Source organism: Nannospalax galili, unplaced genomic scaffold (assembly GCF_000622305.1).
Source record: "Nannospalax galili isolate Female #2095 unplaced genomic scaffold, S.galili_v1.0 scaffold761, whole genome shotgun sequence".
Lineage (NCBI taxonomy): Eukaryota > Metazoa > Chordata > Mammalia > Rodentia > Spalacidae > Nannospalax > Nannospalax galili.
In genome coordinates, this window is record NW_008346389.1 from 949482 (window position 1) to 974760 (window position 25279).

The 25279-nt window shown below is 36.7% G+C and overlaps 1 protein-coding gene across 2 annotated transcripts in view; it reads left to right on the forward strand.

Annotated features, from left to right (window-relative positions):
* The window catches only part of Smc5 (structural maintenance of chromosomes 5), an 88135-nt gene that overhangs the window by 9058 nt on the left and 53798 nt on the right, over positions 1 to 25279 (forward strand). For both annotated transcript variants that reach the window (XM_008842750.3, XM_008842751.3), the window contains exons 3-8: positions 223 to 275; positions 8802 to 8964; positions 10806 to 10940; positions 12699 to 12839; positions 14566 to 14727; positions 17205 to 17276. In XM_008842750.3, the coding sequence (XP_008840972.1) occupies positions 223 to 275; positions 8802 to 8964; positions 10806 to 10940; positions 12699 to 12839; positions 14566 to 14727; positions 17205 to 17276 (726 nt within the window). The remainder of the gene's footprint in view (positions 1 to 222; positions 276 to 8801; positions 8965 to 10805; positions 10941 to 12698; positions 12840 to 14565; positions 14728 to 17204; positions 17277 to 25279) is intronic.

Below are 25279 nucleotides of genomic sequence, written 5' to 3' on the forward strand. Positions count from 1 at the left end.
ATTGTATTGAGAGAGAAGAGTAGAGGAACCCAAACCTGTATCTTCTAGAAAGTGGTAGGAATGGACATTCAGTTAGTTACTGAAAATAGTGATTTTCAGTAACTTTTTTTTTTTTTGCTAAATAATAATGATTATGCTAAATAATAATGACTTTGCTAGATCTCTGGTTATTCACCCAGAAATACTGTTAACACAACTCACTTTTTCTTTTTCACACCTTAGGTTGGATTTTTTGTGAAGAGAGGATGTTCCAAAGGTGTGGTTGAAATTGAATTGTAAGTGTTAAAGCTGACAAAACAACCGTTTTCTGTATAATTTTTTAGTTTGTATTTATGCTTTCCTGAATGACTTTGGAAAAACTATTAATGTTTTATAGCAAATACAGGAAATATTTAAGGAAGATTTTATCCACGCAAGTAAACACGTTTTAATGAGTCTTTCAAAACTTTTAAAAATATATATATAAGGGCCGGGCGTGGTGGCACACACCTTTGGTCTCAGCACTCGGGAGGCAGAGGCAGGCAGATCTCTGTGAGTTTGAGGCCAGCCGGGTCTACATAGTGAGTTCCAGGCCAGCTGGGGTTAGGGAGACTTTGTCTCAAAAAGACCAAAAAAATATATGTCTGTGTGTGTGTGTGTGTGTGTGTGTGTGTGTGTGTGTGTGTGTGTGTATGAAAAGTTCTCAAGGAAATTTAAGTTTATGGAAGGTAATGAAACAAAAATATTCCACTGATAAATAGGAATTTGTAGTCAGGCATGGTGGTACACATCTATAATCCCATACTTAGGAGGTAGAGGTAGGAGAATCAGGAGTTCAGAGTTATTCCCAATAGATAGCAAGTTCAAGGCCAGCCTAGACTACATGAAACCCTGTCTCAAACAAGCACACACCTCCCAACACACACACACACACTCACAGACACACATATACACACAAATTTCTGTCTTTTCATAAATTTAAATATCTGTTGCTTTTTGTTGGTTTTGAAAGTAATTCTTTTAAAAAAATATTTATTATTTTTATGTATTTGAGTATATTGCCTGTATATACATAAATGTACCTGTGTTGTACAATGCCCATGGAGGTCGGAAGAGGACATCAGATCCCCTGAAACTGGAATTTAGGATGGTTGTTAGCTGCCATGTGGGTACTGGGAATCAAACCCGGGATCTCCGCAAGAGCAGCTAGTACTCTTAACACCTCCGCCATCTCCAGCCCATGAAAGTGATTCTTAAGTTTAGCTTAGTGGTAGACAGCTTGCCTGGTGTGCTTGAGGCCTTGGGTTTGATCCCCATTTCTGTACATATACACAGAAATTTGATGCCTACTTACTTGTTATAAAATATAGACTTAAGTAGAAGTGTATAAATTTGAAAACAAAAGTCTTAGCACATTCTACTTCTAGGAATAATCACTGTTAACAGTTTGGTGAGTCTTGTACATGGAAATACCACTTTTCATTCTGTTATGGTATTGATAATTCGCCATGATATCCCACTTTGATGGATATTCTCAGCTGACTATTCTTATTTTTGTTTGCTTGCTGATTTATTTTTTGAGACAAGGGTCCCTTTATGTAGCCTAGACTGACCTTCCAACTCCCAAATCTCCTGCCCCAGCACTCGGGAGGCATGTTATACCACTTCTTACTCGTTAATGATCCTTCTTAGTAGCTGTTTCTTTGTTTTTTTCTCTCTTTTGGGTTTTTGAGACAGTCTCATTCTGTAGCCTGGGCCTAGAAAAGAACTATGCTGCTTGGGCTGACTTCAAACTCTTAACCATCTTGTCTCAGCTTCCCAAGTGCTGGCATTATAGGCACGAGCCATTATGCCTACCTGGCTTGACAGCTTGTCTTTCCTTTTCTTCCTTCCCTCCCTCTACTCCTCTATCCACCTTTCCCCTTACCCCTTCTCCCCTTCTCACTTTCCTCCCTCTCTCCTCTCTCCTCCCTCATAATTACTCCTTCCTTTCCCCTCCTCCTCTTCCTCTGTATATCCTAGGCTGGTATGGAACTTACATAGCAAAGGATAACCTTGAACTTCTGTTCCTCCTGCCTCCACCTCCAGACTGGTGATATAGGCATGTGTTGGGATTATAGGCATGTGCCATCATGCCAGTTATATGCAGTGCTGGACATCAAGGGCTCTATAAAGCATTCTAGGCAAGCACTCTTTAGTGGCTATTTCTAATGTGTTAGAATTGATATTTGTGATGAAACCACTTGACCGTCATTACTGTATATTCTTTTAGTCTTTTTACACATTAGGTAAGTTTTAGGAAGTGTTGTTTTGAGAATGCTTATGGGAAGTTGTAGAATATTTGCACTAATAAAATTCTTGTCTTCTGATAGTTCTGTCAGTTTATGGGCTGTGGATGACAAATACACATAGAAATAAAATAAACATAACCCATAGCTCAGTGGTAGAGTACTTAGTTAGCATACATAAGGCCCTGGTTCAATCCCCAGCACTACATACACAAATGATAATTATACCCAACTTTTAAAAATAAAATGATAGAAGCCGATTGAAGGATTAAAAAACTGAATAGAGAAGTATATTTTCCTAGAAAACCAATCCTTCCCAGATTATTGAATGTTTAAATAATATTCCAGTGTCTCAGCAGGTAAGTTTACAAGTTGATAATGAGATTCATCATCAGAACCCAAGAAAAATTTTAACATGTAGAATTATGATTAATAAGAATTTATGTTATCAGGTGTTAACCTCACTATACTGCTGTTGATATAAAATGCTATGCTGGGGGCTGGAGAGATGGCTCAGCAATTACGAGCACTGACTATTCTTGCAGAAGGCCCAGGTTCGAATCCCAGCACCCACATGGCAGCTAACAACCATCCATAACTGTGTTCCAGGGGATCTGACACCCTCTTCTGTTCTCCACAGACATTGCACAACACAGGTGCACTTACATGCAGGCAATACACTCATACACATAAAATAAAAAAATTAAAAAACAAAATGGTATACTGTTGGAACAGAAGATGAGAGCAGTAGACTGTAGGAACTTGGATCTGAAAGTGTATGATAATACATCATAAAGGTGGCTTATTAAATTGGCATGTTATGAGATAAGAAAAGCCAAATTTTTATTCTCTCACATTGAACATAGGACTTCTGATGCCAGATATGTGAAGATTTTCCCCCACACCTTCCAATTCAGTTCATTTCTGACACTGACTAGTGAGCCCACAGGTTAAGGGCTCAGTCTCACAAGACTCCCTCTCTTCTAAGTCAGAGACCATATGTGAGTTTCAGATTGTGACCTGTCTCAGACCCCCTTCCTTGTTTTATTTGCTAGGATAGCTCATGGGCAATGCTTTACTTAGGCTTAGCAATTTATTAGGAAAGGCTACTACAGAAGATACAGACAAATAGCCAAGAGAAGAAATAAATATGGCTGCTAGTGTGATGGTGAACACTTGTAATCCCAGGGTGTGGGTGGTAGAGGCAGGAGGATTGCCACAAGTTCTAGACCAACCTTGGAAGAAACAAAATTAAAGAAAAACATCATTAACAAAATGTGGAAGGGTCTGAGCCTAGAGCTTCTGTGTTTATGGATTTGGGACATATTACCCTCCCAGCACAGAGATATGTTTACCCAACCAGGAGGTATCTGAACCCTGTTTATGGAACCTGTTTATGTTTATGTTTATAGAAATTTCATCAGTTAGGCATGATTGATAGTAATTCATTCTTAGCCTCCTCTTCCCTTCCTAGAGAGTATGGGGGTGGGTGGTGATATTGACAGATCCTAACTCTTTCATTGTCTTTTTGGTGACTACCCCCTATCAGGAGCCCCATAAGAGTTGCCTCATTAGAACCAAAGGTACTCCTGTCACTAAGGAAATTCCAAGGGATTAGGAATTCTGTTAGGAGTAAGGAGACTAAATCATCTCCATTTCTTTTCTTTTTACTTTACTTTTAGTTTTTTATTTGTTTTTGGTGTGTGTGTAGGGGTGTAAGACAGGGCTTTGCTCAGGCTAGCCTGGAATTCATTGTGTAGCCCAGGTTGGCCTGGAACTTAGGATCCTCCTGCATCAACTTCCCAAAAGCTAGGGTTATAGTCATGTGGTAACATCCCCAGTTGTATTTCTTAGTTGTATTAGTCACCTTTCTGTTAGTAAGATAAATACCATGACTGAATCAATTTATAGAAGGAAGTTTCTTCCTTCCCTAAGAAAGGTTCCAGAAGAATAAGGGTCCATTATGGAGGGGAAGCATGGCAACATGCAACAGGTGTGGCAGCAGGAGCTGGAAACCAAGATCCTACATCTTGAGTCAAACCTGAAGCAAAGAGTGAACTGGAAGTGGGGTAACACTATGAACTCGAAAAGGCTGCCCCAGTGATGCTCTCCTCCAGCAAGGCAACACCTCCTGAAGATTCTGTGTTCTCCCAAAAAGCATGACCGAGGACAAAGTGTTGAAATAACTGAGCTAATAGGAGACAGTTCTCATTCCGACCACCACATTATATTGCAGTACTACGGGAATTGAGGCAGTTGGTTTTTGTCATTGTTTTATTGTGTTTTTGCAGTACTAAGGATCAAACCTAGAGTTTTTCACATGCTAGCAAGCACTCTTACCACTGAGCAATATCCCACTAGAGCTCTCTGTGTAATTATCTTCTTTTTAAAAAATATTTTATTTTTTGATTTATGTGTATGAGTGTATTGCTTGCATGTGTATAAGTGCACCCATACTGTGCAATGGAAGAGGGCGTTGGAATCCCCTGAAACTGGAGTTTCAGTTGCTAGCTACCATGTGGGTACTAGGAACCAAACCCGGGTCCTCTGTAAGAGCAGCCGGTGCTCTTAACCACTGAGCCATCTCTCCAGCCCCCTGGCCTTATTGTTTATTGACCTGTTTTGACCATTATGCCTTAAAATCTGTTTAATTTGCCATTGATTAGTAGCTTTTTACTTTAACATTGATGGGTTTATTATCTTACTATTTTTCAGCTGCCCCACTTTTCTATTTCTTTCCTCTCTTCTGTTAGATTTCTTTTGTTTCAGTTTTACTTTCTATTTTCTTAGAAATTATGGATCCTCTTGTTTTAGTGATAACTAGAATTTTTAGCACAAATGCTTATTTATACTTACACCTAAATCTTTGCCTTCCTACTGAACAGTTAAAAGATCATAGAGTACTTAGATTTCAATAATTTTGCCAAGCATGATTCTCTCTCTCTCCTCTCTCTCTCTCTCTCTCTCTCTCTCTCTCTCTCTCTCCCCCCCTCTCTCCCTCTCTCTCCCTCCCTCCCTCTCTTCTGCCCTTCCTCCCTCCCTCCTCTCATCTTTCTGTCTTTTTTGAGGCAGAGTCTCCCTGTAGCCCCAGCTGGTGTGGAACTTGCTATGCAGACCAGGCTGGCTTGGAACTCACAGAGATCCACCTGCCTCTGCTTCTTGAGTGCTGGGACTAAAGGCATGTGCCACCACGCCCAGCAACCAAGCATGATTTTCATATTCTGTCTTATTTTTAATTCCTCAAAGACATAATTATTACCATTAATATGTTCCTTACATGTCAGTGTTTTAGAATTATCCCAGATGTTTCTCTGTCTTACTACATTTCTTATATTTCTAATCTTTCTAGAATCAGAAATTTATTTTTAAAATTTTGCTTTAATTAGGGACTTCTAGTGGAACACCGGGTTTTATACAAAAATGTTGTTTTGCTCTGGGTCTTGAAAGATGTATTTGCTGGATATAAGATTCTGTACACTGGCAGGCCTTTTCTCAGCATATACAAAGTGCCATTGTTTTCTGATGGGAATCTATGTTAGTTTTTGATAGTAATCATACTCTTTCTTGAGATGCCTTTACAATTATTATTGTTTCGGTGGTTTATGTTTTTACATCATAGATTTAATTTTCTTTGTACTTAGTACGCTCCTTAAGTCATGGTTTGTTATCTTTTATCACTTCTGGGACATTCATATTGTCTCTTCAGATATTGCCACTGGCCCATCTTTCCAGAATTCTTTTTTTTTTTTAATTTATACATATGTGTGTGCCTGGTTGTCTGTATGTGTACCATGTGTACACAGTACCTGTGGGTGCCAGATCACTAGAAACTGAGTGACAGATAGTTGTGACCATGTGGGTTTTGGGAACAGAGCCCCAGGTCTTTGCCAGAACAGCAAGTGCTTTTAACCACTGAGCCATCTCTCTAGCCCCCCTTTTCAGGACTCTTAGTAGGTGGATACCTGTCTTTCTGAGTCATCCATGCCTTTTATTAGCATTCATATTTTTCTTTTAATGTTTATTTATCATGTTATGTGCTTACACATCACATAGTGCTTGTGTGGAAGTCAAGACTATTTGTGAAAGTTGGTTCTCCTACCATGTGGGTTCTGGCAGTCAAACTCAGGTTGTTGGGCTTGGTGACAGGACCTTTTCCTTCCCTAACCATCTTGCTGCCCCCTATCATATTTTTCATGTTCATGATTTTGCTTTATATGTTTCTGCTTGTTCATTTGTTTTGTTTGTTGAGACAGGGTCTTACTATGTAGCTCAAGCTAGAACTTCGCAATCTTCCTGTCTCAGCCTCCGAGGTGATGGAATTACAGGTGTGCACCACTGCGCCTGGCTCCTGCTAGTTCTTGGGGTGTCTGTCTGTCTGTCTGTCTGCCTTTCTTTCTAGTCATCTGCTCCTGTCTCTGAACTTTATTTCTGTTGAGGAAAAGAAAAATTCCTAGGCCAGGCATGGTGGCGCACACCTTTGATCCCAGCACTTGTAGGCAGAGGCAGGCAGATCTCTGAGTTCAAGGCCAGCCTGGTCTACACAGTGAGCTCAAAGCTGCCTGGGGCTACAGGAAGACCCTGTCTCAAAAACAAACAAACAAACAAACAAAAAACACCCAGATAGATAGGTAGGTAGGTAGGTAGATAGATAGATGGTAGATAAATAGATAGTAGATAGATAGATAGATAGATAGATAGATAGATAGATAGATAGATAGATAGATAGATAGATAGAAATAATTCCTATAGAAAGAATTTTTACCAATTTCTGTCATACTATTGATTATTCTCAATCTAGCATCAAAATATATTGAATTCTTAGCTTGATGGTTTTTGCAACTTTTAGATAATTGGGCAGATTTAAATTTGTTTGAGGCTGGCTTGTGATTAGCAACTTCTTTAGAAAAGGCTTTTGGTTTCACGATTCAGGCTGTAGTTTGAAGCAGTTTTGCCTTGCTGTCCTTTGTATTAGTGGTCATGAAGAATGTCCTGTGTACCCTTGTGATGAGAGTGTTCTTCTTTGGGGATGATTTACTATCATACTCTCTGTGTTGGGTAGCTCTCAGGTTTTCCTTTGAACCCTGGAGATCATGAAAATAAATCTTCAGGGTCACCTGGCTGGGCAAATGTCATCAAGGTCAAGTCAGTATCATTTCCTACTCTAGGTTCCCACGTACACTAATTTTGGCCAGAATTCTACTTTCATGCTAACTAGTAAATGCATTTATGAAGGTTATATATCCAGTTTTCCACAGTACAAAGTTCAGGAAGGGGACTTTATAGTCTGGTGGAAATGAGAGTTCGAAATCACTTTTTTAAAAAAAAGTCCTGGGGCTGGAGAGATGGTTCAGCAGTTAAAAACACTGGCTGTTCTTACAGAAGACCCAGGTTTGAATTCCAGAACCCACATGGCAACTAAGAGCTGCCTGTAACTCCAGTTCTAGAGGATTTGATGCCTTCTTCTGACTTCTGTGGGCATTGCATGATATGGATGCACTTACACACATGCAGGCAATACATGCATACACATAAAATAAAAAATAATAAATAAAATATTTTTTTTAAAAGTCCTAAAGTCTGAGGACTAGAGAGATGGTTCAACAGTTCAGAACACTGATTGTTCTTGCAGAAGACCTAGGTTCGAATCCCAGCACCCACATGGCAGCTAACAACTGTCCGTAACTACAGTCCCAGGGAATCCAGTAACCTCTTCTGACCTCCGCAGGCATTGCACGACACAGGTACACTTACCTACATGCAGGCAATACATGCATACACATAAAACAAAAAAATTTAAAAAAAGTCCTAAAGTCTTACCACTTGAATAATTTGACTACCCTATAATCTATATGTGTAGTATTTGCAAATTTTTGTCATTAGCCATATACATACCAACAATTTATCTTTGTATGCATTACCGATTCCCTGTAAAGAAAATGAATGAATAGATTGGCATCGTGGTGCAACTATACTTTCTAAAAGCAAGAAATGAGTAAATAACCTTTCAGATTCTAGGTCGCTTAATGTTGCCTTGGAGCCATGTAATACAGTTCCCTCTGAATTCAGAATGGAGTGCATGGTGAAAAGTCCACGGTTTACCCTTTTGGGTAGATGAGTGTTTATTCTTGGAAATGCTTATGCAAAAGCCTGCTTTCATTCTTGCATTTTCCAAATGGGGAAATTTTAAGAGTTTACTATTAATACATTTACTATACTAACTCATTTTGAACTGTAGTCACTGCATGTGATTAGAGAATATGATTAAAGGATAAATAACCCTAGTTATTCAATTGTTTCAATTTTAACAATTTTGATAATTTTGAATGTTAACTAAATAACTGAAATGACCAGTTGTGTTTCACATTACTAATAAAAAGCCAAGTTTTCCTTCTTGGGAGGGGTCCAAAATATCAAAAGAAATGAAAATTATAGTAATAATTCTTACAGCTTTGGTACAAGAAAAATGACAGAAATTTTATTTCTAAATCAATGCATGTGTTTTCAATATAAAAGCTCTTCTTATTCCTTAATTAGGTTCAGAACTTCTGGAAATCTTATAATCACTCGTGAAATTGATGTGATAAGAAATCAGTCCTTTTGGTTCATCAACAAAAAACCTGTAGCCCAGAAAATAGTAGAAGAACAAGTTGCAGCCTTAAATATTCAAGTGGGTAATCTCTGCCAGTTTCTACCTCAGGTATGAAAGAAATAAAAGTAAAAATGGCTTTTTTCTGGGATTTTGTTTTTTACTTTATTTTTTTTGAATGGAGTGTGCTAGATGTCTCCAGAATTTTGTTCAAATGACTGCAGAACCTGGAAAAGCTGTTGCTGCTATTGATGCATCACATACTTCTGTTACCGGTATATATATATAATTTGAATTTTTTGAAAACTTTAGCTGTGCTGTCAGCTTTGGAAAAAAGTATCCCAGTTTACTGTGTTGAGTTGGCATTGTACAGAAATTAACAGCCATATTGGTCTAGAAACGTTAAACTTAATTTTTTTCCATTCGTACAGGGGTAACGCACTGTATTAAATATGTAAGGTCTTAGCTACATGGGTTTGATTACAGAAACTAATAAAGTATTCTCTAAATAATAAAAAAAAGTAAAAATGGAAAAATTTTGTATATGGTGTTTCTGCTTCATGCTGTAAAATGTAAATACTTTTCAGGATGCAGTGTAATAGTTACTATGTACATTGAACACAGCACTCTTAGTACTTGTAGTTCTTTGTAAAAAGAAGCATTCCCTCGCTCATGTTGCTAATTTTAGTTAAGAAATATGTAGTTATTGCTGTTTATATTGATAACAGCTCTCTTACTGCTTATAGTTTTTATGGGCAAAGTGGCACATACCTGTAATTCCAGTGCTTGGGAGGCTAGGCAGGAAGGTCTCTAGATTGAGGCCAGACTAGGCTACATAGTGAGTTCCAGGCCGACGTAGACCTCAGAACAAGACCCTGTGTCACAGATAAATAAATAAATAAAATAAGCTCAGTTTTATCAATTTCATTTAATGTTTAAGTTTTAAAATACTTTTAAAATAGTTTTTTTTTTTTTTTTTTTTTTTTTTTTTTTTTGCATGTCTATGTAGTGTACTTGGTATATGAGCACACATGTGGACATGTGTGGAAGGCCAAAGGTTGATATCGAACGCCTTCCTCACTTGCTTTCCACTTTATTTTACTGAGACTGGTTTCTTGCTGAACCTGGGGCTCACTGATTTGGCTAGCAGTTTTCCTGTCTCTGGTGCTGGTTACCATGCCCACCCATTTCAAGTAGGTACCTAGAGACCCAGACTCCCATTCATACTTGCACAGCAAACACTTCATCCATTGAGCCAACTCCTTGGTCCCTAAAAGGGTATTTATAAGTATAGAGTAGTTTCAGTACTTCACTTGTAAAACCTAGCACTTTTGTTAATGAATAACTTTCTAATCTTCTTAGAGTCTGTTAATATTTTTGATTTGTTTATTAAAAATAAAATACCTTGATAATCTCTGTGCAGTGTTATAGTCAAATATCTTTTAAGTTTGTCTTAATGCTGCTTCGTGACTAAGCCATAGTTCATTTTCTTCACAGACACGATGATGATTTGCTTAAATAAGCCCAAATGAAGTACAAGTTTGAAGGCTTTTTTTTGTTTATCTGCTTGTGTCAAACTGTTTCCAGAAGCAGATATTTGAAATTAAACCCTTTCTATTTTGTTTTGTTGTTGTTGTTAACTCTGAACATTCTAACTAGTAGGTGTTAGTGACCATTTTAGTCTGGAAGACTGTTGCCTTTTATTTCCAAACTGTTTATTATGTATATATAAACATTTCTGCCCGGGAATAGTGGCATATATATTTTTTAAGATTCAAAAAAATGATACTTTATGCCATAGTTTGTCTTTGATAAAAAGTAGTACATAAAAAGGTTTATGTGAAGACTCTTATCTCGACTTTTTTTAATGAGACCCATTGTGAAAAACTTAATGTATTTTAAAGGTATTTATAACTGATAATAGTTGTTGATACTTAATTTTTGTGCTCTAGGACAAAGTTGGGGAATTTGCTAAGCTCAGCAAAATTGAACTCCTTGAAGCTACTGAGAAGTCCATTGGTCCCCCAGAGATGCACAGGTATCACTGTGAACTCAAAAACTACAGGGAGAAAGAAAAGCAGTTGGAGGTATTACAGATAAACAACTTATTTTTGTCTTTTCATGATTTCTATGTCTCAAAATGTGGAGAAGTATTTCTGTGGATTGAGGAAATTCATACTTGTCACTGAATTTCTCACTTTATTATACTACTGACATTAAAGTGACAAAAAGTGAGAATGAATTTGATTATATGAAGTTTGAAATATTTGGCTATTTCAACATTTACAGTTTTAAGGAACTACTTACAGTCTTTTATTTCTTTTCTTCACAAGTTATATTTTCCTTTCAGTTGGTGCTTACTGAAAACCTATCCTGTGCCAGTGTATAAGGTTTTGAGTATTTTAGGAGATATGGCTGTGCTTAAAAACACTTCTGTTGAGTCCGTTGGGGTATTTTTTTTTTTCAATGATAGAAAGGTAGACTTTATAAAGGAGCTAGTTGAAGTGTTCATTTTTTTTTTTTACCTTAATAAATACATAAATAGCTAGGTGTAGTGGCAGAGGCCTTTAATCTCAGCACTCTGGAGGCAGAGGCAGGAATATCTCTGTGATCAAGGCCAGCCTGATCTACGTAAATGAGTTCCAGGCCAGCTGAGGCTACAGAATATATAGAAATGTCCTTTTCTAACATGCCGGTTTTTGTTTTTGTTTTGAGGCAACATCTCATTGCCTATCCTAGGCTGCTCTCCCAGACACTAGTTCTAGTGCTGCTTTGCCATTTTTACAGGCTATTGAGCTTTCATGTAGACAGATTGAGCAAAAATATCAAATGCTTCAAAATTCAAATCTTTTTGAATGTCATAAGGTGTTAACAGAGCTTCAGATTTTGGAGCATTTTGGATTTTCAGATTTTAGGTGCTCATCTGGTAGTAACATCCACGCACATATTCCAAAATCTGATAAATTTCAAAATTAGAAAGACTTCTAGCCTTTAACATTTCAAATAAGGCATACTTAATCTGTATTAAGTGAACTGCTTTACCTAAAGTCAGTGGAGCATCTTTTGTCTTTAGGCAAGAGTCCAGGCTCAGAGGTGTGACAGGTCTTCCTTACAGTTACATGACTAATATATTTTAGAGCTGAGTGTTGCTTTTACCTAGATCTTTTTCTATTTGTTCCTTTTAAAAAATTGTATTAATACTATTACGTGTCTGTATATGATAAGTATCTGGACATGTGTGGAAGTGAGAAGAAACTTTGTGGAGTCAGTTTTCTCCTTTCACCTTTACGTAGGCTGTAGGGATCAGATTGCCAGGCTTGTATAAAGCAAGTGCTTTACCAGCTGAGCTACTCCTTGGCCCTTGGTTTGTTTACTTTTCTTTTTTTTTTTTTTTTTTTTTTTTTTTAATGGTCTCCCTGTGTAGACTAGGCTGGCCTCGATCTCACAGAGATCCTCCTGCCTCTGCCTCCCAAGTGCTGGGATTAAAGGCATGTGCCAACATACCTTATATTTGCTTTTTGAGACAGGGTCTCATTTAGCTCAGGCTGATCTTGGACTCTATAGTGAAGATGACTGTGAACTTCTAAAGCTCTTGATACTACTTCCTCTGTGCTGAGATAACAGGTGTGTATCACTATTGGTTTTATGCAGTGCTAGAACTCAAATCCAGGGCTTCATACATACTTAAGCAAACATTCTACCAACTGAACTACATCTCCAGCCTCACTTTTATATAGTTCTGAAGAACTCTTGTGAAATTTTGCTTATATTGTGTTTTGTTGTTAAAAACTATGACCTGCTGTCTTTTCTCAGTTAAACTAATTGTCAACAAATACTTATTTTAGACTTCATGCAAAGAGAAAACTGAATACCTGGAGAAAATGGTTCAGAGAAATGTAAGATACAAACAAGATGTAGAGAGGTTCTATGAACGAAAACGACATTTGGATTTAATTGAGATGCTTGAAGCAAAAAGACCATGGGTGGTAAGTCTTGAGGCAAAAGTAGGTGATTCTTTAACAAAGTTAGGTACTGCTTTTTAATTTTTATTTTATATGTTAAACATAATTAAATTTGTATGTTTCTTACTCTTTATTAGATAGGTGTATGCTGATTATTATATAACAAATAGTTAAGTCAGTGCTCCTAATTCAGATTTTAGTCCTCAGCAGTTCCTTTTTTTTTTTATTTTTTAATGTTAATAGTGTAAAATTTTTATTAGTGTAAAGAATTAAGTCTTTGGGGCTGGGGCTGTTGTTCAGTGGTAGAGGCTTACCTAGTGTGCTTGATATCCTGGATTCAATCCTCAGTACCACTAAAAAATACTTGTATGTATATATCCTCAGTCAGGTTCACTAAGAACTGACTTAGAGTATGCCAAGTATAGTGTTCTCATGTTTCATAGCTATATTCTATCCATTTACAGTTAGGTGCATATTTCATTACTCAACACCAGTCTGGGATATTTAATTCACTCTGTATATTACTTAATAGGTGGAAAAATAGTTTCATAGTGTTTGTTCTAACTTTACAAAGGAAATAGTTTGAAAACAATGTATGACTGTATTTATGACATTCATACTTCTTCTAGCCAGATTTTGTAATTCCTCTTCTTCCTTTCTTTACCTCTTTTTAATTGCATTTTCCTATATTATTATTATTCCACTTTACTTCGAAGTCTTGGTTTCTTGTGTTTTAAAGGATTGATTTCAGTCTTTTACATGTTTCTTTAAAAAATTTACTCTAATATTTGTGGGTTGTTTTTTTTTAATTTTATGTGTATGAGTGTATTACCTGCATGTATGTAAGTGCACCCATCTTATGCAGTGTCGCGGAGGTCAGAAGAGGTTGTTGGATCCCCTGGGATGGAGTTACGGATGGTTGTTAGCTGCCATGTGGGTGCTGGGATTCAAACCTGGGTCTTCTGCAAGAACAACCGGTGTTCTTAACCACTGAGCCATCTCTCCAGCCCCCTATTTGGGGGGGGGGGTTTCTTTGTTTTATTTTATTTTCTAAAGACTTTTAATTATGTGTATATGTGTGTATCTGTGAATGTGGGTTTGTGCATGTGAGTGCAGTGCCTAAGGAAGCCAGAAGAGGGCATCAGTTCTCTGGAGCTGGAATTACAGGCAGCTGTGAACTGCCCCACATGGGTCCTGGGAACCAAACTTGGGTCCTCTGGAAAAGCAGGAAGTGTTCTTACCCCAAGAGGAAATTAAAACTCTCATTATATACTGTTTATTCAGCAAATATTTTACTAATTCCCGTGGAATGATAGAAATTGTTTATTATTACTATTGCATTTATTTATTTTATCTTGTATATGTGTATGTATGCACGTATGTGCAAACCTTTGTACATTTATGGAGGTCAGAGAACAACTGTAGAAGTTGATTTTTCTCCTTTCATTGTGTGGGTCCCAGGAATCAATTTCTGGTCATCAGGCTTGACTGCAGGGTCCTTTACCTACTGAGCTGTATCGCTGCCCTAGACATTGTTTTTATTCAGCTATTAGCTACATATTTTTGTTTTCCTTTTAACACTTTTTTTTCATATTTGTATTTCGTAATTGAGTTTCTTTTGCTTCTTATTCCTAAATGTTTCTTTGTTGAGAGATTAAAAGAAAATCTCTGCTTGTAACTTGGACTTTAGTATATGTGTTCATTTGAATTACTTACTGGTTAACTTCTACTGATTGAATTTTTTTACAAGGAATATGAGAATGTACGTCAGGAATATGAAGGTGTAAAATTGATTCGTGATCGAGTGAAGGAAGAAGTCCGTAAACTTAAAGAAGGGCAGATTCCTATGACACGTCGAATTGAGGAAATTGAAAGGCAGCGTCATCATTTGGAGGCTCGAATCAAAGAAAAGGTACTTTTCTTGTTCAGTTTTGGTTTATCTGAATTTTATTTTAGTAAATAGAAAAAATATTTTGCATGTCTTTTCAAAAATATTTTCTAGGGCTCACTTCCAGCTTTTATTCTTCAAGTTCTTTAGGGATGTAGGATGCTCAAGGGCTTAACTGTTAGGGTTGGAGAGAACTGTTACCTTAAAGAAATTCCAGGGTATAAAATGTTGACATGATGAGTGGCTCGGGTCTATATCCTATCACTTGGGAGACTGAGGTGAAAAGATCACTAAGTTTGAGGTCAGCCTAGACTACATAGTAGTTTGAGGTCAGCCTGGACTACAGTACCAGACTGAGTCTAAAATTTAAAAAAAAAAAAAAGAAAAATAGATGCTTGTTTTAATTACAGATTGATTGATAAATATCCCTTAGAAACACTAAACTCCTTTTATGGATTGATTGTGTATTTTTAATAATTACATTCCCTTTTAGAGGAGGATGATACAGAAAACCTGATATTTCATAAGATAAATAATAGACTTGTTCCTTGCATTTTAAACATATAACTTTAAATTGTTTATGGTCATGACATTTAGCCTTCAGAAATACTTGGGTTCAGAGGTTATTTTGAGAATGGCTAAAATGCCTGCTTATAGAATACGGTTAGCTGAGGGCAGTGTGTTCAAGATTCCTCAGTGGATACTTGAAACTTAATATCGAACCCTGTGCAGTTTGAGTATGCATTGTGCAAAATGCGTAGGACCAAAAGTGTTTCATATTTCAGAATTTGGGAGATTTACAATGTTTGCATAGCCCTCACAGTCTGAAAATCCAAAATCTGAAATTCTTGAACAAAACATTTCAAATTTTGAAGCATTTTTGATTCCAGATTTTCAGATTTGGGATGCCCAACCTGTTTTTGTTTATTTTTCCCTGTATATACATTAATTTGTTTGATAAATTTTGACTTTACTTTTAAAGGAAGTACATCATGATTCTTCTTTGGTGTGTCTGAATTACCAATGTGATCACTTTTTTTTTTTTGCTTTGGGGCCATTACTAAGTAAAATAGTGGTTATTTGACTAGGAGCACTATAGTACTGTACATGTGATCCTGCTAAGTGGTTTGTGAATAGGAATCTCACATGTGGATATGCTGCACATAGGATGATTCTTGTCAGGGACAGGACAGAGCAGGACAGTATGAGATTTCAGAATATTGTTCAGAATGGTGTACATTGAAACTTACCTACAGATAGTTTTAATCCTGGAATTTCCATTTAATATTTTTGGTCTGCAGTTGACCATAGGTAGCCTTGACAGAATGCAAAACCATGGGTAAAGGGTATCTACTGTAACACAATATAAGCACATACAAAATTTTGCATGAGATTTTTGGAGATTCATAATGCAATGAAGTCAAAGTATTGACCTCTACTTAGGAACATCTGATGTAAATTAGGTGGCTCAAATAATTTATCATTACTATGGATCATTCAGAATTTTAAAGCTAAAAGATTATACATTTAGTTTTCTAGACAAGTCTCCTCATTTCAGAGTTAAGGATAGTAAATCACAAAGATGACTTTACATATATTATTGTTGGCAATTGTGTTATTATATAATTGGTTATAGTTAGTCTGTGGATTTATTGTTGCTTTATGGCTCCTGAATCTACTGTAAATCTACCTTTTAAATTTTTATTTCTTATGTAGAGGAAAAATATCTACAATAAATTTCATATCACTTAATTAAGGAGTCATGTATAAAACACTTGTGTATCTGTTTGTAACAAAAGCCAGCTGTTAAGGCATTCTCAAAAAACTGTGTGTGTCTATATTTATGTGGGAATCTATATAAGATATTTGAGAATTGGTTTCCTCAAGAAGTTCTTGTGAATTATGAAGTGGTGCATTTTATCAGTCTGTATATATTTTAAAGCTATTAGTCCTCAAAGACATGCAACAGGAATACAGTGGTTAATTTTGTTTGCATTGATCCTACGCTTGTTCCTCTCTTTCTGTTCCAGCAGAAAACCCTTTCTAACACTTCTCATTATTGTTTTAACATTCCAGGAGGCAATTCAATGTTACAGATAGAGACCACAGGTTTTGAATGAATACAAATCTAAATTTGGAATGCTCACAGTGCCATATAATAATTGCCCTGGTTTTGTTTTGTTCATTTATAGTAGAACAGTAATATCTGCTCAGAGTATCTCATCAGATTGTTTTCAAGATCAGATAAAACTATCTCAGGAAAACAAACAATGTAGAGACAAACATGCATGTGTATTACTGTAGCAAATTTTGAGTATTGAAAAAAAAATAACCTTTTAGAGACTTTTCTATGCCATTGTTGTTTTGGGTAATAATTTTGAATTTTGTGTGAATTAAAATGTGGGAAAGTATTGTTGCTGATTAATTCATATGATATATTAATGGACTATATACTTGGCTTAATTAAGTTTAACTTTCCTCTCTGTGATTCAATCTTACAGGCAATGGATATTAAGGAAGCATCTCAAAAATGCAAACAAAAGCAAGATTTTATAGAAAGGAAGGATAAACATGTAAGATTTCATACCAGATTTTTTACCTCTTTAATCTGCCTTTAGTTTTCAGATAATGGAGTTTGTTGTTGTTTAGGAATTGCACAAGATTCTTCCTTGGGCACTATTAGTTTTCCTCACAGGGGAGCTTAGTTTCCCTAAGATTTGTAAACACAGTAGCTGCACAGAAAATAATTGGGGAAATTCTACAAAGTTACTTGTCTGTCTACATCTCACATGTTTTATGTTTTTGATTTTAGTTAAGATTTTATAATTTTTATTTTAATTGTTTTCATCCAATTAAAGTCACTTAGAAGTTCTATTTTAGTTTCTGCAGATAAAGATTATTTTCAGGGATAGGAATACTAGAAATTGAACACAGGGTCCTTATGTTATAGTGGCTCTGGGTCTCAAGCAAATGACCACACAATCCATAGCATTTAGGCATGGCAGAAGTTGTACTTCTGGAGAAGAGTATGTGCCCATGCCAAATGAAGCAGGTAAGCATGCTGGGTACTTATTCCAAATGCGAAAGGGTTGTGTGCCTCATTCTGGGTGTCAGAACTTGACCTTACATTCTTACTCGATGGGCTGACTTAAAGCAATGCAGTTGATAAGCAGAATGCAGTTTTCAGCACCAAATATAACCATAAGCATGTATTTTGATTTCAAGAAGTACTGACCTTGGAGGAATTTGAATTTCTGCCAAGTAGGTTTCTTTGCAGTTTTCTTACCTGAAATTTTGTCTTAGTTGACCCTTTTGTAGATAAGACAGTACATTTCTTTTATATGTCCCACACTTGCTACACCTCTAGCTTCTCAGATACAAAATTTTAGACTGCCATGGTTGTTTCCTACCACAAAGAATACTAGTTGTGTGTTAAAGTTAATAAATGTAGCCATTATGCTAGAATTTTTTTGAATTTATAAATTGTATTTTATTATTTTGTGGGTATATGTGAGTGTTGTGTATACCACAACGCATGTGTAGAGGTCAGAGGACAAGTTGTGGGTGTTAGTTCTCTACTTCTACCATGTGGGTCCTCAGGCTTGGCAGCAAGTACCTTTACCTGCTCAGCCATCTATGGACCCTTGAATCCTATTTTCAATTCATTCTCCTAATCCCTTTCACTTGATTATTGAATTAACACCATTATATTTAGAGTTTTAATTAAAAACTCTGTATTAGCCAGGCATGGTGACACGCCCCTTTAATCCCAGCCATGGGGAGATCAGGCCAGCCTAGTCCACATAGTAACTTCCACATGGGCTGGAACTAGGGAGACCCCGTCAAAAAAAAAAAAAAAAAAAAAAAAGCCCTGTATTAATTACCGTCATTCACTGGTTTGATTTTATGCATTTGGTGTTCTCCTGTTACTCATTTGTATAACTACTGTTCTAGTATAGTATATTCTTTCCTGTTAGCATCATGGATGTTTGTCTTTCTCTCCAGTCTGAAGGATTCCTTCAAGTACCTTCTGTAGAGCTTGTTTAGTGAACATAAATTATTTTAGCCTGTTTTTTTCATGGAAAGTTTGTCTTTTTCCTTCAATTATGACAGTTTTTGCTGTTTGTAGTAGTCTGGGTTGACAGATGTCTTTCAGTGTTTGAAATACATCATTTCAAGCCTCCCAGCATTTAAAGTTTCTGTTGGAAAACATGCTGTAATTGTAGTGGACTTACCTTTATATGAGAGAAACTTGTTTTTTTTCCCTTGCAGCTTTTGATATACTTTCTCTGTGTCTTCTATACCTAGATGGGTATCTGTACCTAGATTTGGGATGTTTTCTGCTATGATTTTATTAGAAATGTTTTCTCTGCCTTTAGCATGAAATTCTTCTCCTTCTATGCTTATGAATTTAGATTTGATTTTTCTTCTAAGTGTCCCATAGATCTCAAGTACTCTGTGTGGACCCTCCTTTTTATCTTTTCATTGTCTGTAGATTTCAATTCCTCTGCCTTTAACTCCTGATACTGTTTTCCTCTGATCATCATATTGGAAAGCGTTTCCATGGAGGCTTTTAGTTATCAGAGGACAACTTGTGGGAATTCGTTCTCTCCTTCCACTGTGTGGGACATAGAAATCAAATTCAGGTCTTCGGGCTTGCTGGCAGGTGCTTTTACTTGCTGAGCCATCTTACTAGCCCAGCCCCTTGAGGAAGATCCTATTGAGAATCTTGTACATAATGAGTCACGTTTTTTTCTTGAACTCACTATATTCTCTTAACTTTGAATCCTCCTGCCTCCACCTCCCAAATGCTAGAGTTATAGGCCTTCACCACCACTCTGGGATTATGGAGTACTGAGGCTAGAGCCCAGGACTTTGTGCATACTAGGCAAGTACTCTACCAATTGAGAGCTGTATACCCCAGCCTCCTGTCTTCAGTTTTTGTTGTTGTTGTTGTTGTTGTTGTTTTTTTTTTTTAATGTATGAGTGTATTGCTTGCATGTAAGCGAGTGCACCCGTGTCATACAGTGCTGAGGAGGTCAGAAGAGGGCTCCGGATTCCCCTGGAACTGGAGTTAAAGACGATTTGCAGCTGCCATGTGGGTGCTTGGAATCGAACCCGGGTCCTCTGCAAGAGCAGGCAGTGTTCTTAACCGCTGAGCCATCTCTACAGCCCCCGTCTTCAGTTTTCAACAACTGAACAGACACAGTACTTCTTTAAATGCCTGGAACCATTATGTCTCCCAGTCTGTGGAGAGAGTGGGTGTGTAGGGTATGCCCTCTGCACTCAATTCAACCATGTTCTAACTTTTCACTGAAATCTGATCATTTTAAGAAAATAGATATTCCGTAGAGTGTTAGAAATTTTGGTTAATTCCCGCTCTAAATTATATGTCTGTTCAGCTTTCATTTGCTATTTACATGCAGCCTCAAAGTGAAACAGGTGAGAGCTCACACAGCTTTAGATATGCCCAGTCCTATTTTTACTGATGCCTTTCTGTATTCCTAGGAGTTTCCAGAACCTTGAATGAACATCTCATTCTTCAGTTTCTCTTTTTCGGCGGGGCTTTTTGAGACAGGGTCTCCCTGTAGCACTAGCTGGCTTGGATTCGCTATGGAGACCAGGCTGGCCTTGAACTCAGAGATCCACCTGCCTCTGCCTCTGAGTGCTGGGATTAAAGGTGTGTGCCACCACACCTGGCCAGTTTCTCTTTTTAAGATTTCTATGTAACTTGTTGCATGCAGCAGCTGTTATTCTGATCCCTATTCAGGCATCTGTGATAGTAAATACTGCTGATTGTTTCTGACAGATACATTCAGAAACGAATTATTTTGCAGTGATTAAGCTGTGAGTTCGATCAAATAAAGAAAAAACCTTACAATGCCATTTTCTAGGAAATTGCCTACAATCCAGATAATGACATCCCCAAATTGCTAAACTGCTAGTTTTCACTATAGTTGTAAATGTTTCTGAGGAGATGGCATAAGTGGAGAGAGGGTCTGGGAATAGGGCATATTTAGAATTGTTCAAAGTGGTTTGGTTTGGTTTAGGTGGGTAGTAAACATTTCTGAGTTTGCTGTAAACAGGGGAAAAAAGGTGAATTTTGACGATTTTTGTCTTGTTCATTGGTTTCTTTTATTAGAGGAGAGAATTTTAGAGTTCCTCATTTTACTATTTCTGATGAAATGCAAATCTTTTCTGCAGTTACAGAAAAATGTTGCTGGGATTTTAATTAGAATTGTTTTAAACCTTTGGGGAGAATTGAAAATTTTACTGTCGGATCTTCCAGTCTAGGAACACGTGGCCACTTAATTAGATTTCCTTTTTGGCATTGTGCAGTTTTCATCATACATGCTGTCCACACGTTGTTTGGTTTAAACGTAACCTATCTGTCCTCTCCTCCCCACCCAGATTCCATGAGATTTTGTGTATCATGTCATATGAATAGGGATAGCCTTGTTTTTTCCTTTCTGGTTTGAATGTATGTAGTTTCCTTTCCATGTCTTACTACACCAGTTAGTACTTCTAGCACTGTGTTGAATAAGAGTGTTGAACATAAACTCATTCATGATCTTAGAAAGCATTGAATTTTCACCATTAAATACATATGTTGTAGACTTTTTATAGATGGTGATCTTTATCAGATTCAGGAAGTTCCTATACAGATACCTTGGTTTCTGAGAATTTTTATCATGAATGGATGTTCAATTTTGTCAAATGTTCTCCTGTATCGCTTGGTATGATTATGTAATTTTCTTCTCCAGTCTGTTGATATAATGGATTATATTAGCCTTTTTTTGAATAATAAATCTACCTTACTTCTTTGTAATAAACCCCATTTGGTTGTGGTGGGTGTATAAGTGTACACTTCTTTTCCACATGTGAATGAGTTCTGTTAACATTTTGTTAATGGGTTTTTGCTTCTCTGTTCATGAGAGGTAGTGTTCTTTTCTTCTCAGTGTGTGTTGTTTTAGTATTAGGATAGTATCTAACATCTTAAAGTGAGTTGGGAAGTTCTTTTTTGGAAGAACCTGTGTGGGGACTGGTGTTAATTCCTCTTTAACCATTTTGTGTAATGCTGAAGTGAAACTATTTGAACCTAAAGTTTTTTTGTGTGTATTTTTCTGTGTGTGTATGTGCAAGCATGTAGGTATGTTGTGTGAGCACTCACATCCCATGTGTACTTGGGAAAGTCAGAGGACACTTGGTGGGAGTTGGTTCTCTTTCTACCGTATGGATTCCAGGATTCTAACTCAGGTTATCAGGCTTACTTACAAACTCCTTTACCTGCTGAGCCATCTTACTGGCCCCCTGGAGACTTCTTTTGGAGGTGCTTAAAATTGTGAGTTTGCCAGGGCTTGGTGGTATACCCTTTATCCCAGTGTTCAGGAGGCAGAGGCAGACAGATCTCTGTGAGATCAAGGCCAGCCTGGTCTATTTAGCAAATTCCAGGCCAACTGGGGCTACAAAAAGACTGTCAAAAAAGAAAAATTTAAATAAATAGTGAGTTTAATTTCCCGAACATTGCTTTAGAGTTGTTCAAATTATCTCTTTCATATTCTTACAAATTATGGTGATTTGTATTTAGAAGGAAAACTCATTTGTTTTGTTCCTATTGTCAGTTTTATGTGTGCATAAATTCTTTTATCCTTTGGTAAATATAGAGTCCATAGCGAAATGTCTGTTTATTCATGGGCAAGTTATTTCTTCAACTTTTTCTCCACACTCTTTTTTAGTAAGTCTTGCCAAAAATTTGTTAATTTTACTGATTTTCCCCTACTTAGGTTCATTTTTTGTTTTGTTTTATTTCTTTTGTTTTGCTGCCTTAAGTTTCTTTGATATTTATTCTTGTCTTTGGACTTGACATTTTATTTTGCTCTTTTTCAAGGCTCTTGAGCTAGAGTTGTTGATCTGAGACACTGAACACTGTGGTGTGCTTTTTCCTTTTATCACTGCTTCAGCTGTGCCCTACAAATTTTGGTGTGTTGTATTTTTATTTTCATTCAGTTTAATGTATTTACCATTTTTTGTGGTTATAATTTAATTATTTGCCATTTAATGAAGTCTTAAGTAGTTTCTAGCTTAGGACTGTTAAGTCTGTGAGTAGTCTCGTATGGCTGTGTGTATGTGTGTGTATGTGTGTGTGTGTGTGTGTGTGTGTACATCCATGTTTGAGTGCTGTCATATGTATGCCACTAGTGCACATGTGGACTTCAGGAGACAATCTCAGTTGTTGGCCCTCACTTTCTACCTTGAGTTTCTCTTGTTCTCCACTGAATGAGCCAGGCTATCTGGCCTGTTAACATCTGAGGATTCTCATGACTCTGCTTTCTGTCTCCCCTTAAGACCACTGGAATTACAGATGTGCGGCTTTGACATGGGTTCTGGGGATCTGAACTCAGCTCTCCACACTTGCACATCAAGTGTTTTACCCACTGAGCCATCTCCCCAGCCATTTGTATGACTTATTGTATGATCATAGGCTTTCATTTCTCAGGAAATTTCCTAGGAGTGTAGTATCTTAGATTACATGTTTTCCAAGATGTTGGTAATTTATTGTAATTATAATTGATGAAAGTTGACTTATGGTGGATTGGGATTATTTTCAAAGATCTTTCATCATAAGTAATTTGAAAAACACTCCTAACTTTTTAGGACTAGATTTAGGTATTTATAGGAACTATTCTTACATTGTAGAAGAAGAGTATAGATGTAGATTGAGTGCTGGGCTTAAAAGCAAGAAAAGAGGAAGTAGTCTGAATTTAACTATTCTATTAGAGTTGTGGCAGGCGCATTCATTAACTGTGGCCATAGACAGATTGAGGATAGAGGAAATGATAGGATTAAGGTAAGCTTGTATTAGTGGTAGTTTTGATTGCCTGTTTAAATTTTGTGGTTTTAAATTTAAAAAGAGACCAGTTTTTGAAGATGCTTTAACTAATATTGATTAGTTCATTTGCTTAGATATAGACAGAAAACTATAGTTTTAATTAGAACTAAGCTTATTCCTTCACTGTATAATATAGGAATGGAAGGTCAACGGGTCTTAGCAAGGGATTAGTTGAGTAGCAGGTTGTGGAACCTCACTTAGCTAAGGGAAGAAATCGAGGAGATAACAGATTTTGAAATGGTAGTAAGTAGGTTAGTGGATTGCAGGACTGTGGATTTAAGGGGTAGGTGGACTAGGAATATCAGGCTGAGTAGAGCAAAAAGAAGGAAATGGTTCTCAAAGAATAGGATTGCAGAAAACATTTTCAGAACAGTGTGATTGCGGGGGCGGGTGATTTACATTGTCTACAATATAAGGAAAATATGATTGAAGTTGAAGTAAAGGAACACAGAGACCAAAAGGAATGACTTTCTATGTTTAAATTGAAATCACATGACCACAGGCATAATGATGGATTAAAGAAGACCTTGAATCAGGTGCCAGAGTCATCAGTCAGTAAGTAGTAAGGGAGAGCGTTGAGGGAAGTAGTTAATTAGCAACAAGGATGATGGGTAGCAGAGTCTGATTCCATGATCTTAAAAGAAGCTGAAGTGAGGCACAATTAAAAGAGGAAAGGGTGTAATTGCAGTAAGGAAACCTCTGCCTTAAAGGCTCATGGCTAGTCACTACTCGATAAGGCTCAACAGAGACGTGTCTTCCAGAAATACCTGAGTTTCTGTTAGATTAAGAAGGTACATTCAAAGAGATTGAAGATGCAGAGCATCATGGCAATAGTATATAACAAAAACTGGAGATTTGAGAGACTTAGACTTACTGTGTACTCGAGCTCAAATTCAGTACTAGACTTGGAAGGACTATTGTGATTCTTTGTGGTATTAATAGTTTGCTTGATGAAAGTGGCAAATGAGTTATAGCTGAGAAAACTTAGCCAGAAAATGAGGGCACATTGGGCTGCTTTTCAGTTTTTTAAAGTCCGAGTTAAAGACCTTTTTTTGATAAACTTTCTTGGTAGCTCATTATTATTTTTTAATGGCTTGGTGTTTTCTGTTCTGCTGAGAATATGTAATTTACATGTGTTAAAATTCTTTTCTCTTTTTGTAGACTTGGACTTTTCCATGTGTAGTGATTCTTATTCCTGTACTCTGACATGATTGTTTATTCTCCTGAATGCTTTAGATTTTGGTTTCTGGACTGAACACTGTTCTTTGTCTATTTCTTTTAGACTCATTGCATGTGCACATAGTTAATTTTCAGTGACATACGTGCACGCACACACAATTTTCTCTTTCTCTGTTTGATAGAGGAGAGGTGATTTTAGCATGTATTTATTATCTTACAGCACTAAAGTTAAATTTTCAGAAAGAAAAATTTATACTGCCCCAAATTTCTAACAATAGGGAATAGCATAAAAGGTACTGTGTCATATGACAGAACATGATGTCAATGATAAAGTTCTATTTCGTGAGACTATGAGGAAGGTAGTAAAAAATACTGTCCATAAAGTTTTAGTGATCTCATTTAATAAAAGTATGCTTTATAGATAAGATACAGGTAGGCATTGTGACATTATATAAAAGCTTAAAGACTAAGGTTCTATATTTTATGTACTTTTTTTTTATTTAAAAT